Genomic DNA, 18038 nt, shown 5'->3' on the forward strand with positions numbered 1-18038 from the left:
TCTATCTAAAAAAGCTGCTTGCTCCGGTATATATTCCAAGCAACTTGCAGCTACTTGCAGGTTGCACCAGTGTGCCATTCGAGCCAGATAGCACCCCAACTTGCACCTAATTTGTCATCATCAAAATAGATGCTAAACTGAACTTAGAGGTATCCCACTACGATGATGGAATTCCAGGGGGAAACATTGCACTTTGTGCAAAAAAAACATGAACATTTTGAGTCCAATGCAGGTGCCTAGAGGTATTTACAATATACTATCAATCTCTGTGCAAGGAAGGGCTCATTTACAAAACCCCTTTCCATTACCCCTACTGATTATAAAAGGAGTATTTAACCTTTCAGTTAACGTTAATAAATTATAAAATGTCCTTTTCTTACCACCTTTTCAGCTGGTCTTCATTTTTTACTTTGTATATTTTGCATTATTTTGTATTTATTTAATTATTCATCTGCCTCTTTCCATACTGTATTTCACATGGGGGTCACTGGCCCCAGCAGCCGAAAATACAACTGCTCTGCGAGGATACTATTTTATTGTTAATGTTATTTTTTTATTACTTTCTTTCTATTCAGGCCCTCTCCTGTTCATCTTCCAGTCTCTCTCCTTGAAACCACTGCTGGTTACTAGGGTAAACTGTCTCCTAGCAACTAGATAGCTGCTGGAATTCCAAAGTGGAGACCTGCTGAAGAACAAACAAAATAATGAAAAATATATATATATATATATAAATAAATGAAGTCCAATTGGAAATTAGAATAGCCCTGTGTAAACCATAGTAAAAGTTCATTTAACGCTGAACTACCCTGAAAATGTTTCTTACTTTTACTTGATCTCTGATGCCATGATCATGGGTGGGATTTAAATAGTGGGCGGGAGAAGAACCCTGTCATGGCAGCCTGCTATTGCATTTATTTAAAACAAAACACAAAAAGGGAGGTTCGAGAATGCACAAATAGGATTTAAGAAACATCACAAAGAACCATAGTGGCAGGTTCCCCATTCTTGTGTTAAAGGGATACTGTCATGGGAAAAAATTTTTTTTCAGAATGAATCAGTTAATAGTGCTGCTCCAGCAGAATTTTGTGCTGAAATCCATTTCTCAAAAAAGCAAACAGATTTTTTTCTATTCAATTTTGAAATCTGACATGGGGCTAGACATATTGTCAATTTCCCAGCTGCCCCAAGTCATGTGACTTGTGCTCTGATAAACTTCAATCACTCTTTACTGCTGTACTGCAAGTTGGAGTGATATCACCCCCTCCCTTTTCCCCCAGCAGCCAAAAAAAAGAACAATGGGAAGGTAACCAGATAACAGCTCCCTAACACAAGATAACAGCTGCCTGGTAGATCTAAGAACAACACTCAATAGTAAAAACCCATGTCTCACTGAGACACATTCAGTTACATTTAGAAGGAAAAACAGCAGCCTGCCAGAAAGCATTTCTCTCCTAAAGTGCAGGCACAAGTCACATGACATGGGGCAGCTGGGAAATTGACAATATGTCTAGCACCATGTCAGATTTCAAAATTGAATATAAAAAATATGTTTGCTCTTTTGAGAAATGGATTTCAGTGCTGGAGTAGCATTATTAACTGATGCGTTTTGAAAAAAACATGTTTTCCGATGACAGGATCCCTTTAAGTTATTTAAACTGCCTCTTTGTCTGTGATGTTATAATTATGCTGTGGCCCCAGTAATTAATTTTCTTTGAGAAAACAAGGCCTGGAGGGGCCTGGACAGCGAGAATGAGTATATGAGAAGGATGGCAGTGAGCAGTGCATGGGGAGGCTGCTGGAATACTTGAGAAGTCACTTGTGAGGGAAGAGTTTACTTGTTTGTCTCATGTTTCCTCACCGGCTTCCATTCCAAGAACTTGTGCAGGTAAAATTAGCAAGCAAACATGATCAGCGTAAATAGGTTTTCCATGGATCTTCATTGTCCAAAATCGCTCTCTTCGGGGCAGAATGGCAGCTGACAGTGACTATCAAGAGGCTTGTAGGAATCTTTCAGCAATGGATGTAACTTCTAGTGCAGCAAATCTTTCCGGAAACTTTTTACAGGGACCGGGCCAGCTAGGAGAGGAGCCTTTGGAAGATCGCAGGCTGACAGTTGCAGGAATCTCCCTGGGTCTGGAATCCAATTGGTCGTGGGTAAATGCTTTTCATTTTTCTCTTAATCAACTCAAGTTATTGGCTTGTTAGCCTAGGAACCATTAATGAGATAAAGAATAATAATACGTATATGCATGTTTGTGTTTCCTACAGTTTTCCATTTTAACCAATCATTAATAAAGGTTTCTGCAAACCTGGGCTAAACCATAAACTTAATGTAACTGTCACCTGCACAGTGTTCCAAGCTGCCAGCAAGTGGCACTCACAGCTATACATCTCCTTACACTACAGTGTTATTCCTGACCTCGTTTCACATTATAGAATTCCCTATAAAATTAATCTAAAGTACTTGTTAATACCCCTCCTCCAGTCTGACACTGCTTTTTGCATAAAGAAAGTATATGATATTTATTTCCCATAAATTAAACCATAGTTCTAATGTTGTTTGTAAGTGTAATTGCTAACAGCAGTATCTCTGTGTTTATTTTCTATGCACTGCTGGTTCTGATTCCTGAAACAATGTAGCAGAAGCCAACTGTGAAGGAGGAGAACTGATTCTGATTCACTGCTTTAGTCGCCTGACGACTAATCGCCTCGTCTTTGCGGCGACCAATCTCCCCGAACGCCTTTCCTCTGTCTTTGTTTTCCCGAAGTTGCCTCACAAGGAAACTTCGGGCGACTTCAGAATACAAAGCGCCACGGGTGCTTTAGCGCAGGCGATTTTTCATTTTAGCCAGCGCAAGACAGAGGGAAGGCGTTCTGGGAGATTGGTCGCCGCAAAGACGAGGCGATTATTCGCCAGGAGACTAAATCTCCCGAATCGCCCAGTGTGCCCCTACCCTAAAGCAGTGAATCAGAATCAGTTCTCCTCTTTCACAGTTGGGGGAGAACTGATTCCCCGAATCAGTGTGCCGTCAGAACCAAAGAACATAATAAAGTTTATCATAGGGAGAGATTAATCTATTAGGTCAAATTTCCCTCTGGCAAACTGTGCAGAGCTCTTTCATACAGTAAATATACTCCATGGAGACAGAGAAATGCAGAGATAGGGAGATCAATTTCTTCTTCTTTACTACCTTGTTTAACATGACACACATCAAAACGCTGCATTATAAAATCCTCTTATATTTACAACATCATTTAAAACAGCAGCAAGCTCCGTCTTTTCTTCAAAGTGAATCTGCATTATAAAACATTGTTGTATGTTTGTTGTTGTTGCTTTCAGCATGCAGACACCCACCACTCATGCCCAGGCTTCTGCAAATCAGCCTTGCCTTACTGCACTTAAGATTCTGTATACACTATAATTTGCTAAGGATAAATACTGGACAGTACTTTATTCTGAGTGTTCAGAAATGCAGGTTCAGAATACAGATGAGAAGTGGAAATATTAAGACTTTGCAGGTTTGCAGTGTGCAACACACTTGTTTTTTTGACTGTATTTATTCAAAATGAATGATATTTATAAATACTTACATAATCCCTTCATGAAAATGTACACTAAGGGGCAGATTCACTAAGCTCGAGTGAAGGATTCGAATGAAAAATACTTCGAATTTCGAAGTATTTTTTTGGTACTTCGACCATCGAATTGGTTAAATTCGTTCGAATTCGAACGAAATCGAACGAATCGAACGAAAAATCGTTCGACTATTCGACCATTCGATAGTCGAAGTACTTCCCCTTTAAAAAAAACTTCGACCCCCTACTTCGGCAGGTAAAACCTACCGAAGTCAATGTTAGCCTATGGGGAAGGTCCCCATAGGCTTGCTAACCTTTTTTTGATCGAAGGATTTTCGTTCGATCGTTGGATTCAAATCCTTCGAATCGTTCGATTCGAAGGATTTAATCGTTCGATCGAACGAAAAATCCTTCGATCGTTCGATCGAAGGATCAGCGCTAAATCCTTCGACTTCGATATTCGAAGTCGAAGGATTTCAATTCGAGGGTCGAATTTCGAAGTATTTTTTACTTCGAAATTCGACCCTTAGTGAATCTGCCCCTTAGAGGGTTATCAGAATGCAAAAATCATGAAAAAGTCGTGATTTTTTTTTAATAAAATCTGACTTTTAAAAAAATCACTAATTTTTCAGAATTCATTAAATCCAGAGGATGGAAAAGTCAGAATCGGAAAATCCGGCATCTCAAACCTGTCGAGGTTGCATATAAGTCAAAGGGGAAAAGTCCCAATGATTTTTTGATGTGCGCTGGGTTTCGGGCAATACCCCTTTTCAGAGTTTTCAGGTGAAAAATCAGAAAAAATTGTGAAAATCTGATTAAAAATCCGAAAAAATCGTGAACATCGTTTTTTTTTCCCGTAAAGCGAATTTCCGGGAAAATGTAATAATAGTTAAGCGCAAAAAACAAGAGAGGATTTGATCGGAGTTTGCAGCAGAAAATATTGAGATAAATTTGGACTTTGATAAATAACCCCCTATATGTTATATGTATCGCATGTAGGCATTTTAAAGGAGAAGTAAAGATTAACTAAAGAAGTAGGTAGAAATTTTGTATATTATGTTTTGTGCTTCTGTACCAGCCCAAGGCAAACACAGCACTTTAGCAGTAAAGATCTGTGTCTCCAAAGATGCCCCAGTAGCTCCCCATCTTCTTTTCTGCTGATTCACTGCACATGCTCTGTGCTGCTGTCACTTACTGAGCTTAGGGACCCACTCACAATATACAGTACACATAGAATAGAAATGTCACAATATAAGGCTGATTAGTAATTAATATAGATAATTACTACATGGCAGCACAGAAACCAGTGCAATTAGCATCAGAATGTAATAATCAGCCTTGTAGCATAGGCTTATATTACCAGGGCCAGATTTACATAGCAGGCTCCCCTAGGCCCGCTGCTGTTCGTAGCTCCTGTCCCCTGCCTTTTATTAATTTTCATTGGGACGGGAGCAACGGGAATTGGCTGCGCATCCCCAGTGTTTCTGAACTAATGTTTGTGTGGTTGGGCAGCAAGCCACTCCCTAAAATCCTGCTGCCCTAGGCCTGGGCTTGTATATTTCAGTGCAACCTCATTTTCTGCTGGATAATTAGTGACGAGCCCTAAGCTTAGCTTCTCAACAGCTGCTCAGAGCCCACTGAGCATGTGAGTGTCAAAGACACTTTCCAAGATGGTGACCCCCTGTGACAAGTTTGAAGTCCTGGATCATTGCTGCTATTGGCAAGCTGAAACTTTAGGCTGGTGCAATAAGTGCAGTATAAAAAAAAATTGCATTTTTGACCATTTTAATGCCTTAGTTCCCTTTTAAGGGGGAAAACCAACACTCAGGCCCCAATTTGTGGCGAGGCCACATAGGCCAGGGCCTAGGGCGGCACATTTTTGGGGGCGGCATGCCGCCCAGCTGCTCTGTGGGGAGCCTGAGCTCCCCAGTGCTCCGGCGCTCGCACGCTGGCGCTTTTGCACCAGCGTGTGGTAGTGCGGGTGGGCGCTAGGACCGTGCAGAGCCTAGGGCCTAGGGGCACCCACCCAGTGAATCCGGCGCTGCCAACACTTTAGTAGTTTGTGCTTAACAGAACCCCTCTTTGCCCAGTATGATACTTATATAATGGGCTATTTACTTAGACCTGGGGAGGAAGTGCATTGGAGTACACAATACCATCTGCACCTTACTGAATGACGGAGTTACAGGTAGGGGTTGCCCTTCATGAATACAGCCCTGCCAAATCTAGGAAGCTCAGAGACTTCCAACAGTGGGCAAATTGCAAATCATCAATTCCACTAGTTTTTTACACATTGCACACTGCCTTCCTGGATAAATGACCCCCTATAACATTTTGGAAGGTGCATGCACCTCTTGATAATAAGGGAGTTAGATCTAAATTGAAGCTCAAGGTGAACCTTCAGTTTACCGCAACCTGCAAACCCGCACAACTGCCAACCCACATCTATACCTGCATCTGAAAGTCCTACCCACAAGCCGTACTTTTTTTGCAGGTAACCCACAAATGACCCGTAGGTACTCCACCCATTTTTAAGAGGCAGAATAAGAAGTAAATAAAAAACTATTAAAAATTAAGGGCCAATTAAAAAAGTTGCTAATCGACTAATAATATGCTAAAAGTCAACGTAAAGGTGAACAGCCCCCTAATATGTAACAAACATTAGGCAGAAAAACTAAAGAGCAACTTGTACACCAAAATTTTTCTAATCAAACTCAATATGCAGAGGGTGAAGCTAAGCTTTGGCAGAGTTTACAAATTGTATCAGTTGTAGCAGGGAGCTTCATACCACCAGTCTCTCCAGTACCAGCTGTCCATGTCAATGATCCCAGAGAACAGTGTGCTGCAGCCTGTTCCGTTCCATCTAACCACTTTGTATGAGCTTGTCCCCCATCACTGTACAAAGACTGCTAGAACTGGGGCCATACACAGATTGCTCTTTGTAACACCTCTCTGTCCAGAAACTGTCAGTGCCCAACTGGGCCTCCTATACCTCCAGCAGTCAAAGGATCCGTTCCTTTTATAGTTACACCCCCTGATTACTGACCATCACCCGATCTTAAAACTATTTTCTAATCTTCAACACATCTCAATGGCAACACTCATGAGTCATGAACCTCTGGAAACTTTTTGGGTTCAAAACCCACACGCACATTTGTGGTTTTGATATTTGTTCACAAGCTGGTAGCTCATTATATAGACAGAGATTAATGATTGTTTTGGCAATCGTTTCTATAGTGTATCCATAACAAAAAATCAGCCTTGACACAAAATTGTATCTTAACTGCTGGACACGCTTGGTTCTGCCACCCACTATTTGCCTCCCCTCACGTTGGGAGCCTCTACTTTACCAACTCAAGTAAGAGATGTGAAGAGGCACAGATCAGGGGAGATCTAAAACAATTACATTAATACTCCTTTGAGCTAAAAGAACCCTAATACATATTATACTTTGAATACTTTATTACTTTGTACCAAATAAGGGCTGTGATTGGTGATTTGGTAGCCCCTATGTGGATTGTCAGTCTACATTGAGACTCTGTTTGGCAGTGCACCTGGTTTTTATACAACCAAAACTTGCCTCCAAGCCTGAAATTCAATAATAAGTTCCTGCTTTGAGGCCACTGGGAGCAACATCCAAGGGGTTGGAGAGCAACATGTTGCTCACGAGCTACTGGTTGGGGATCACTGTTTTAGATCATTTCTCAAACATGATGACTGAATGAAGACGATCAGTGCCAGGGGCTACATTACAATGAGCTTTGGTGATGTGTGGCAAGAAGCAATGCGATAAACATTGATGGTGGAAACTTTATGTTACACTTGCTTATTTTAATCTTGACCCTGACATATGCAAAGGGGAAAAAAATGTATGGTCAAGATTAAATTAAGTCCCCAGCAAGAGGCTGAAACTAGGAACTACTATTTTTTGCAATTAATATTTCGCCTAAATATCCGGAAGGGGTTTTTTACAGTGAGAGCGGTGAAGATGTGGAATTGTCTCCCTGAATCAGTGGTACAGGCTGATACATTAGATAGCTTTAAGAAGGGGTTGGATGGTGTTTAGCAAGTGAAGGAATACAGGTTTATGGAAGATAACTCATAGTACAAGTTGATCCAGGGACTAGTCCGAATTTTTTCCCCCTCTGAGGCAAATTGGAGAGGCTTCAAATTGTTTTGTTTTTTTGCCTTCTCTGGATCAACTGGCAGTTAGGCAGGTTAAAAAAAGTTAAAAGGTTGAACCTGATGGACGTGTGTCTTTTTTCAACCTTACTTACTATGTACTATGTATGTACTATGCACTATTTACTAGAAGGACACCTCAAAGTTTGTGCATTAAGGCCCCACCTAAATCTAATCAGGTTATGTGTGCCTTGATTTCAGTGGTTGGTGATGGCTGTAGCTCAGTAATATCTGGGGGGCTGCAGGTTGCACGTACACTGTAAATATAACACAATATCATATGTCTTTTGTACTTTTATCTATAATCTTCTCACGGAGGTGTTGGGAACCAAGAGCTATTGCCCTACAACCAGCCATGCTGGTGATTAACATATTTGGGTTGATGTCGCTAGATCTCAGAACCTCTAGAACTGTGTGCAGTCACTGAGCCAAAATCTCCTCAACTGTAAGCATATGGTATCAATTTACTTGCCACAGGTTGGTCTATTGAATGAACTAGCTATTTTCATGCTTTTCATTTCAGTCGATAACTCCATTTGAAAGCTGTCCATGTATATTATTTTTTTTCAACCCATGATTTCGTTCACCTTTATCATTATTGGCACGTATTGCTTCTGACACACAAGTCCAAGAATAAATGATTTGATATGAGAGTGTGGAATATCCTAATAAAGCCTTCCACCTGCTCCCATTAGATAAACAGTCTTTATGCTTGTGATCCATCCAGTCATATTTTGGTCAGAGATCCAACATTAGGTGTATTTATAGAACCGACGCCAATGACTTTTACAGCGTGTGCCCGTGGATGGGTCATGATGCTGAGCCTGACGTATCTGAGATCTGCATTCGAGAAGCTTTGATGGACTGAATCACAACTTCTTTTATAGGAATTACACAATATTACACATTGTTTTCAGGCTAAAGTACATATTGGTACAGTATGAAATATTAACCGGCAGCCAATGGATATATTCTTACTGGAGGTGACGCTCAATAGCTGGAGGGCAAGAGATGGATTCTTTGTGAAATAAAAGAAGAAATAATAGAATGTTATAGGGAAGTTATGGTGGTACTCCAATCATTGTTGAGTTACAAGTCCTAGTATCCCACTGCCAGCAGAAGAGCAAAATGGGTTTTATTACTGGTATAGGGAGATTTCTATGAGATGGATTCTAGAATATGCAAATTCTACTTGTTTTGTCTGTAACACAAGTCAGAACTTGTGGCACTGTCTGTCGAAAAGAGATGAGGTGACAAGTGGTATAGTTTGCAATAACTTCTGGGTGGATCTTTGGTTACTCTCCATGTCAGAGGTCATTTTACATTTTGATGAGATCCCTTCTGTGTCTGGTGAAGTTATTTTAAGGTATCTTAAAGAACACAACGTTATGGCATTACAAGTCGTAATCAGCATTCACTTACAAAGATTACAATTAAGTGTGAATAGACCCTTTTAGGTCCTCTTAGATTTTGCCAAGGCTTTTCATACTGTCTCTGATAAACTTTAGCTTTCTTAAGTACAGGTCTGTTGGTCTCGGTGGTGCTAATTCTACATGGAAGAGAACTGGCTGAAGGATCACATACAGAGGTTATATAGGTATAGGATCCGTTATCCAGAAACCCATTATCCAGAAAGCTCTGAATTGCAGAAAGGCCATCTCCCACAGACTCCATTTTATACAAATGATCCAAATTTTTAAAAAGTATTTCTTTTTTATCTGTATTAATAAAACAGTAGCTTGTACTTGATCCAAACTAAGATATAATTAATCCTTATTGGAAGCCTATTGGGTTTATTTAATGTTTACATGATTTTCTAGTAGACTTAGGACATGAAGAGCAAAATTATGGAAAGAACAATTATCCGGAAAACCCCATGTCCCGAGCATTCTGTATAATAGGTCCCATGCCTGTACTATATTTTCTAATTGAACTGGTGGCATGTAAGGGGTCCTCTGTAATATTATGAGTTTATTGAAGACTTGGAGGAGGAAAGTGCATCATGAATGTCCTCTACAGAGGGCTTTAGTGGCCTTGTTAGTTAGTGTTTGTGTATCTACCTATGGTGGCGGCATTTTATGACTTGACTAAGTCTCATGCACCAACAACATAGTTGCATTGCAAGGATATAGTTACCTCTCCTTGCACTTTAATGTCTTTCCTGATAATTGTTTTTGTACACCATGTGCTAGTTCTGTAGATTTTCTCTCTTTTACTTACACCCTCCTATAGTTAAGACCTCTCTTGGGTGAATTCTGATAATGGATGTGCCCATTGGTTTACTGGAATACATTGTAAACCCACCTACCCTACTATGTACATCTTGTTTCATATCAATAACAGTTCTGGTATCAGAGAGAATGTGCTTGGTTACAAATATATCAAGGGTTGGCTATGGTATTAATTGATTATCAGAGAGCTGGCTGAATAGTGACAATATCAAGATCAATAAAAACACTGGTAATGGTTAAAGTGCCCATTACGTTTGCACTGTCATCATCATCTTAAATTTTTTTGACTTGGGCTGCAATCAAATAAGGTAATTTTCTGCCTAAGAGGACAATGGCATGAAACATAGTGTAGCTGATGCTATTCCATCATGATTGGACAGAGGATGGTGTGACGTATACTTTGACAGCCAATAGGGTTTCCTAAGTTGGAGAGAGAAGAATCTTTAACTCAGCAGGTAAAAATAGCTCTAAGAATACATAAAGTTATGGTGATACCTGTCATAAGTGTGGAACCCCCCAGGGCCAACATTTTACATATAATCTGGGCCTGCCCAGTAATAGCTGCCTTCTGGTCTCAAGTAATGGCCTTCTTAGAAACTAGCTTAGATTTCCCACTACTTTCCTCCACAGCTTCTATAGGGAGTAGTAGATCACTGCCCATGCAAGGTTGAGGTTTCGTGCTTTAATTTTTTATGCCAAAAAAGTTTATTTAAAAAAAAAATGTAAAACTTAGCAAGTCATCCAATATATGACCATTAAATGCAGTCTTTGGATTGGCTCCTGGTTAGCCCTGGTGCAAACATTTTATTAAATCATCCTATCATACTCCAGCTCAACAGGGAGTACGAATAATAAATAGGAAACTAGGGAAAAAAAGTTTGTACCACTTACCCACTGCTGATGCAACCACATATTGTGTTGAATAAAAGCCACTTTCTAAAGAAAACTGTAGCGACTCCGTTGGGTGATTCAGCCAGCGCTGAACTGAGGTATACAGAGAGTATTGCAAGTTCCGGCTTGGAGTTGCTGGACTATCGCGGGAGTTGCGGCCGACACGCTACACAGCAAGAAGGGTGAGCTCCGCTCATTTTCACTACCCTCAATACTGTGGGAAACTAGGGAAAAAAACTGTAGTCCTGAATTTGCCAAGTGCCCTGGTCACTATATTAAAAAAAACCACATTCTTTAAAGGACAAGGAACGTCTAATAATAAATTCATCTTCTTTGAGATGCATACACCCTGTCTTGTCATCCTTTGTTTAAAAGAGAAGGAAAGTCAGGGCTGGTGCTCCTATCAGCAGAAAACTGCACCGGCCAGAGTTATTCCAGCAAGCACCACGGAGTGATCCTCTTCCGGCTTCTTCTTTCTTCTCGCGGCTGCGCATGCTCACAACAGTGAAAAGCCGAACTTTAACTAAAAAGCCAACTATTTCATTCTACTGCACATGCTTCTGCTCCAGGAAATTTGAAGAAAGAAGAAGCAAGAAGAGGATCGCTCCGTGGTGCTCGCTGGAATAACCCCAGGCCAGTGCAGTTTTCTGCTGATAGGAGCACCAGCCAGGGGTTTCAGGTAAGTCAATACAATCACTTTGGGGTGCCTAACATTTGGCACCCCGCAGTGCAAGACGACTTTTTCTCTCTTTCAAAGATTGCTCTGTCTTAAGCCATTTGTCAGATCTGCAGTATTGTTGAAGAAAAAACCTCAGAGATCTAGAAAAGGAAGTCCTATCGTGCAACAGTCCTACACTAAGATAAAGGCACTTGCTCAAACATGAAGTAAGGCATTAAGTAAGGCTTGTGAGTTCATTTTTACATCTGAAGAAGAGATAATGTTAGCTTCTATAGAGCAGTACAGGAGAATAAGAAAAATACTTTCCTTGTCCTTTAAAGGGGTGGTTCACCTTCAGGTTAACTTTTAGTATGTTATAGAATGGCCAATTCTGAGCAACTTTTCAATTGGTCTTCATTTTTTCTTTTTTTTTTTTTTTTATAGGTTTCTAATTTTTGCCTTTTTTTCTTACTCTTTCCAGCTTTCAAACTGTGGTCACTGAACCCACCTAAAAACAAATGCTATGTAAGGCTACAAATGTATTGTTATTGCTACTTTTCATCACTTATCATCTTTTCTATTTGGACCTTGCCCTATTCATATTCCAGTCTTTTATTCAAATAAGTGCATGGTCGCTAGGGTCATTTGAAATTGCAAACTGGAGAGCTGTTGACTAAAAAGCTAAATAACAATAAATAACAAAAACACAAATAATAAAAAATAAAAACCAATTGCAAACTGTCTCCGATATCAGTTTCTACATCATACCAAAATTTGATTTAAAGGTGAACAACCCCTATAAACAGAACAGAACTGACTTTTACCAGTGTCGATTGTATTTTACCAGTTCGTTTCTTTGTTCTGTGAGGGGCAGCAGATTTTGGAAGTGCTATTTTTGCCAGTGTATATCAATCTTAGGTGAATCAGATTTTTTCTTGCTGCTGGACAGCTTGTCCCTGGATCCAATGCCCCGTGCAAAAGCAACACTCTTCTCCCACGTCCATCTGTTTCAAACACGGGGGTAGATTGTTGCATTCGATTAATATTGATTCTTGAGTCTGATGTTTATGAATGGAAGAATAGAAAATCGTCCCTTAATTAAAGTCTGTGGGCAGTGTCTGGGCAGTGAGACATGGAAACAGCGTGCGTCCTAAACTAGTCACATTTTCTGTTGCCAGGGACAAGCTGACAAAAATCAATGTGACTAAGCCAGCGAGAGTTCAGCATTACTGGTATTATGGTCTAAAAATAATAGGAGTCCTTAACAACTAGTATGCATCCATAGTCAAGCACAACCGAGGAACCCTATAACCCATGCAGCTAAGGATTGCAAGATAGAGAAAATCAGGCTGAATAGGCCATTCATAAAGCTTTAGTAACCCCTTTAGTTCAGTGCTTTGCATCACTAGTAGGTGAGGAAGAAGGAAAGGAATTTATGAGACAGTAAAGCTCCCCATAGACGCGACGATTCTTTTTGCCGAACGACCGATTTTAGGGAAGCCCGACCAATTATCGTGTGGTTAGTGGTATTCGAACGATCGTACATCTTACGATTTTTCGGCCGACATCTGTCGGGAAATTGATCGGCCAGGTCAAAAAATCTTTGTCGGTCCCAGTGCAATCTCTCTATGTTTGCAGGGCCAAGCAGGCAGCTCCCCTTTGTTTTCCTGGTAAATTGGTCTTTTTAGTTGATGGTAAATTCGTACGATCGTATGATCGTTCTGAGAAGATCGTGGTCTCACGATCAGGATCTGATCTTTTAAAAATCTCAACATCTATGGCCAGCTTAACACACCTATAAAAAAAACGACAACCAAGATAAAACAGAAATAATTATACAAAGTGTGTTAACCGCTGTTCTCACTTATTAGTCCTATTAATAAAAAAAGAAAAAAAAGTTGAGTTGAGATTTCACAAGTAACTGCCTATATGATCTACCAACAATGTTAATCCTACTACCTCTTGGTGGTAGTTCACCTTTAAGATAACTTTTAGCAGGCTATCGAATTGCTAATTCTATGTAACTTTTCAATTGGTCTTCATTTTTCCTTTTTATTTTTTTAAATAGTTTTTGAATTATTCACCTTCTGCTTCTAACTCTTTCCAGCTTTCAAATGGGGATCACTGACCCCATCTAAAAAACAAATACTCTGTAAGGCTACACATTTATTGTTATTGCTAGTTTTTATTACTCATCTTTTTATTCAGGTCCTCTCCTGTTCATGTTCCAGTCTCTTATTCAAATCAGTGTATGGTTGCTAGGGTAATTTGGACTCAAGCAACCAGATTGCTGAAATTGCAAACTGGTGAATAAAAAGCTAGATTTTCTACAGCTTTTTGAACACTTGTTTTACAGGAAAGCCAATGCAATAGTAGGGTCCCCTGGCATTACCTGTTAAGGAAGGTATACTACTCATCTACAAAGCAGAATGTGGAGGAAATTTTAAGGCAAACTTTAAAATGCAATTTATAAAATGTCAAGTGCTGCAATATCAAATGCATTTTATAGCATAAATACAAACACTGCAAACATAAATGCCCTGTTCTAATATTACAGTAATAAAAGCGTATACAAATATTTCCCCTTTATTTGCCTCACCTCTATAATTAGTTCTGATGATAAAACCCACTGCTGTTAGGACTAATAAGTCTTCTTAAATTATTTGCATAATTCCTTTGCATTCAGATTAGATGTGATCAAAAAATACTAAAATATTATTGCCTGAACTGCCGTTCTATTTTGAAGCAAGACTGACCTCATGTGGTCATATATATATATATATATCTATATAGATATATATCTATATAGAAATATATACAGTATATATATATATATATATATAGACCAATTTTTGTACAAAAAACGCACTACCAGGTCTTTTCAAGGTGCAAAAAAGAAAAAATATTTATTTTCGACGTTTCGGCTTCTGTACTGAAGCCTTTATCAAGAGGTGACACCTCTTGATAAAGGCTTCAGTACAGAAGCCGAAACGTCGAAAATAAATATTTTTTCTTTTTTGCACCTTGAAAAGACCTGGTAGTGCGTTTTTTGTACAAAAATTGGTCTACATAATCTTTGAAGACTGCACCCAGGCGGTTGCCACCACTTGGATGAGTGCTCCAGTTTTGTATATATATATATATATATATATATATATATATATATATATATATAAAGAGCAAAAAAAGCCAGCACAGCTCGTTTAAAAAGTCTTGTTGCCTGGGTGCTAACAGCAAAATAGTAATGTATATCTGGAAACAGGCGAGCACACACAGGTCTTAATTGAAAAACAAAAGGTGTTTATTAAACAAAAAACTGACGTTTCGGCTAGCACTCTAGCCTTTCTCAAAGTACATGAGAAAGGCTAGAGTGCTAGCCGAAACGTCAGTTTTTTGTTTAATAAACACCTTTTGTTTTTCAATTAAGACCTGTGTGTGCTCGCCTGTTTCCAGATATATATATATATATATATATATATAACAGTAGTAAAGGTGATACCCGCACTCCGTCACAATATTCAGTTTTCCGGGTGCTTGGAGACACTGTGACACTACAATAAATTATTGTGTTTTTTGAAAACGGAGTGGTGCTGGTCCTCTTCATAATTTTATATATATATATATATATATATATATATATATATATATATATATATATATATATATATATATATATATATATATATATATATATATATATATAAAGGCACACTCACAGGTCTTACAAAATTGAAAAAATATTTAATGTGGGCACAAACTAAATAGTTTGTGCCCACATTAAAACATTTTTCAATTTTGTAAGACCTGTGAGTGCGTCTTTTTTGAGGACTACATTAATAACAGGCACTTATTTGACAATTTTTTTCGTGAGGTCCTCTGCACTCAACCCATAGGACATTGAAACATTTTGTGCATTTTGAATGTCCTCAATATACTGAGTTGAGTGCAGAGGACCTGCTGTTGCACTCAATATACTGAGTTGAGTGCAGAGGACCTGCTGTTGCTGTTGCACTTTTTTTACAAAAAAAGTAAACAACCTTTATTTAGAGTTGGAACATTGATCTGAATAAAGGTTTTTTTTTTTTTAACTTTTTTTGTAAAGTCCCTTAAGTGCAACAGCCTCTTTTTGCAACTTATGCATATGCCTTCTATTTGCACCAGGGTGGTGTCCCCTCTGAGGTGTGTGCAGCAGCTCCACAGCTTTTATACAGTATATTTAAACAGGTATGACCTCCATTATCTGCAAACTCATTATCCAGAAAGCTCCAAATTACAGAAAGGCCGTCTACCATAGACTCCAAATAAATAAATAATCCAAGTTTTTGAAAACAATTTCCTTTTCCTCTGTAATAAAAACAATTTCATTTTCCTCTGTAATATTAAATGAGTACCTTGTACTTGATCCCAACTAAAATAAGATCCATTATCTGGAAAACCCAAGGTCCCGAGCATTCTGGATAACAGGTCCCATAACTGTTTATGGACTTCCCATTGGCCAGACATTGTATTTGAGCTAAATGTCTTTTAAAGGAAAGCATTTAGAAAGTGTATGTCTATGAGATATGGCTCACATTTAAATGTTCCTCTTTAAGCCTAAGTACATGCAGTCACATTGAAAGATTGTCTTTTTTGGGAGAGAAGCTGCCACTGATTCTGTAATGTCCTTTCTCAATGATGAAGTCCTTAAACCCCAGCACGTCTGTAGAACACAATGTTCCTTGCACCAAGAACATTCTGACTTTTACTGGATATGGATATGTAACAAGTGAACAGAATACAAAGCAGTAGAAACTTTAGTCGGCCCGTGGAATACGAGTATAAGCCTTTGTGACCCATGGGAGATATTGTATATCAGGCGTCCAGTTAAAGAAAGAAGAAACTCATACATCACAGCTTCTTTTATAATTAAAAGTCATATTATATATAATATTTATCATATGTATGCTACTGGACTGGTACATACATACTACAGTGCATTATCATTTAGATCTGTTAATCAGCCAATAGCACGCTGCTGCCAATGTTTTCTACAAGTTGGATGATTATTTGCTTTTCTTGCATTGATGAACCTGTACCCAGAAATGTAAAATCAGCGGGGATGGCATTCTCTAACTTGAGCTTGCTTTATGTAAATTTTACAATCTGCAACACATAAAGGGTTAAAATATGTTTATTTTTTCTACAAAAAAAATCCTTTTAAAGCCCTTACAACTGCCTTTATATACTGTATGTCCCATCGATTTCTGCATTTCTTATTTATAATTCCATCAGCTGGGACCCTATTCCACTAGTTCTAACTATTACTTCTATACCTCTCTTGTTTACTGTAGCTTTAAGAGAACCTCTAAGAGAATGTAATTGCTCTGAATTACTTAGGTTTCAGCCTCCCACCGTGCTGCCAGCATCTCGAGCCCTGGCAGTGAACCAGGCCCTAGGTATCATATGCCTAACATTCTGTGTGGACCGTGGAGTAAGGTTTTATATTTCCGCAACTATGTACTGAGCTATTCCGCTCACCCAGCGAGGAGGTAAAGTGACTCCACTTGTGCTGTAACAGAGATCAGAGTTACAGGACATTTTTGAGCATCATGTGGGTTCCATTGGCATGTTGAACCTGTTCCCACGTTTCCTATTATCGGTGGCTTGTCTGTACATGAGGTGCAATGAGATCTTTTTCTTTAGAAACACAGAGCTTGATTGGTCATTTATATCAACCCGGGGTCAGTGTTTGTAATACTGTTTTAGTTCAAGCCACCCTTAGAGGTCCAACTGGGTCCAACCTTGACTCATAGCAAGGTTACAGTTATCAGAACATATTGGTAGACCAGTCATCCATCCATAGGGTGAAGACAATCTAGTAAAGCAGCTACATTTTCACCTCAAATCTTCCTATAATTGACCTTCAATCTGGGCTTTCAGGTAAATCTTGAACAGCTAGTAGGCTTAGTTAACTTTCATTCTGGCCCCCCCTACCACTGATTAGAGCCCTCACCTTACAGTTTGTTAGAGACCAATCTTACAGTTTGCAAACCACTGACTTAGGACAGTCTATTATGGTGCCCCCTTCATGGTTCCCCCTTCATGGTGCCAGTGTATTGGCCTATGATCCCAATCCATATCTCATATATATACATAAAATAAACAGAAGTGATTGACAACCCTGCCCCAAAACACTAAGTATTAAGTTATAATAGTTTGAAGTAAATTGTAGTTAATTAATTGAAGAGTAAGGACAAGCTCTTCCCCTCCAAAAACTCTGCCTATTTGGCCTTTCCACAAATCCAGGCCTGGAAAACTTGCAGAGTTAGATAACGGCTAGTTAAAGAGCAGCTGAATTATCACAAGTATCTTTTTTCTGTTTCGTAACATATTCTGTAACTAAATAAACCCAAATCATGCTATAATGATATATATATAATATATAGTGTAACTGAGTAGGCCATTATTGTGCCAGCATGTTTCAGTCATGAGTAAAAACCTTGCTTCAGACGGCACTTTAC

General features: G+C 39.0%; 1 protein-coding gene across 2 annotated transcripts in view; it reads left to right on the plus strand.

Annotated features, from left to right (window-relative positions):
* Positions 1 to 1873: 1873 nt before the first annotated feature.
* lpin1.L (lipin 1 L homeolog) overlaps positions 1874 to 18038 on the plus strand; it is a 96859-nt gene continuing 80694 nt past the window's right edge. The window contains exon 1 of one of the 2 annotated variants that reach the window (XM_041563550.1): positions 1874 to 2154. In XM_041563550.1, coding sequence (XP_041419484.1) covers positions 1969 to 2154 — 186 coding nt within the window. In that variant the 5' untranslated portion in view covers positions 1874 to 1968. The remainder of the gene's footprint in view (positions 2155 to 18038) is intronic. The other variant, XM_041563551.1, reaches the window with a different exon arrangement.

The sequence above is a fragment of the Xenopus laevis genome, chromosome 5L (assembly GCF_017654675.1).
Source record: "Xenopus laevis strain J_2021 chromosome 5L, Xenopus_laevis_v10.1, whole genome shotgun sequence".
Classification (NCBI taxonomy): domain Eukaryota; kingdom Metazoa; phylum Chordata; class Amphibia; order Anura; family Pipidae; genus Xenopus; species Xenopus laevis.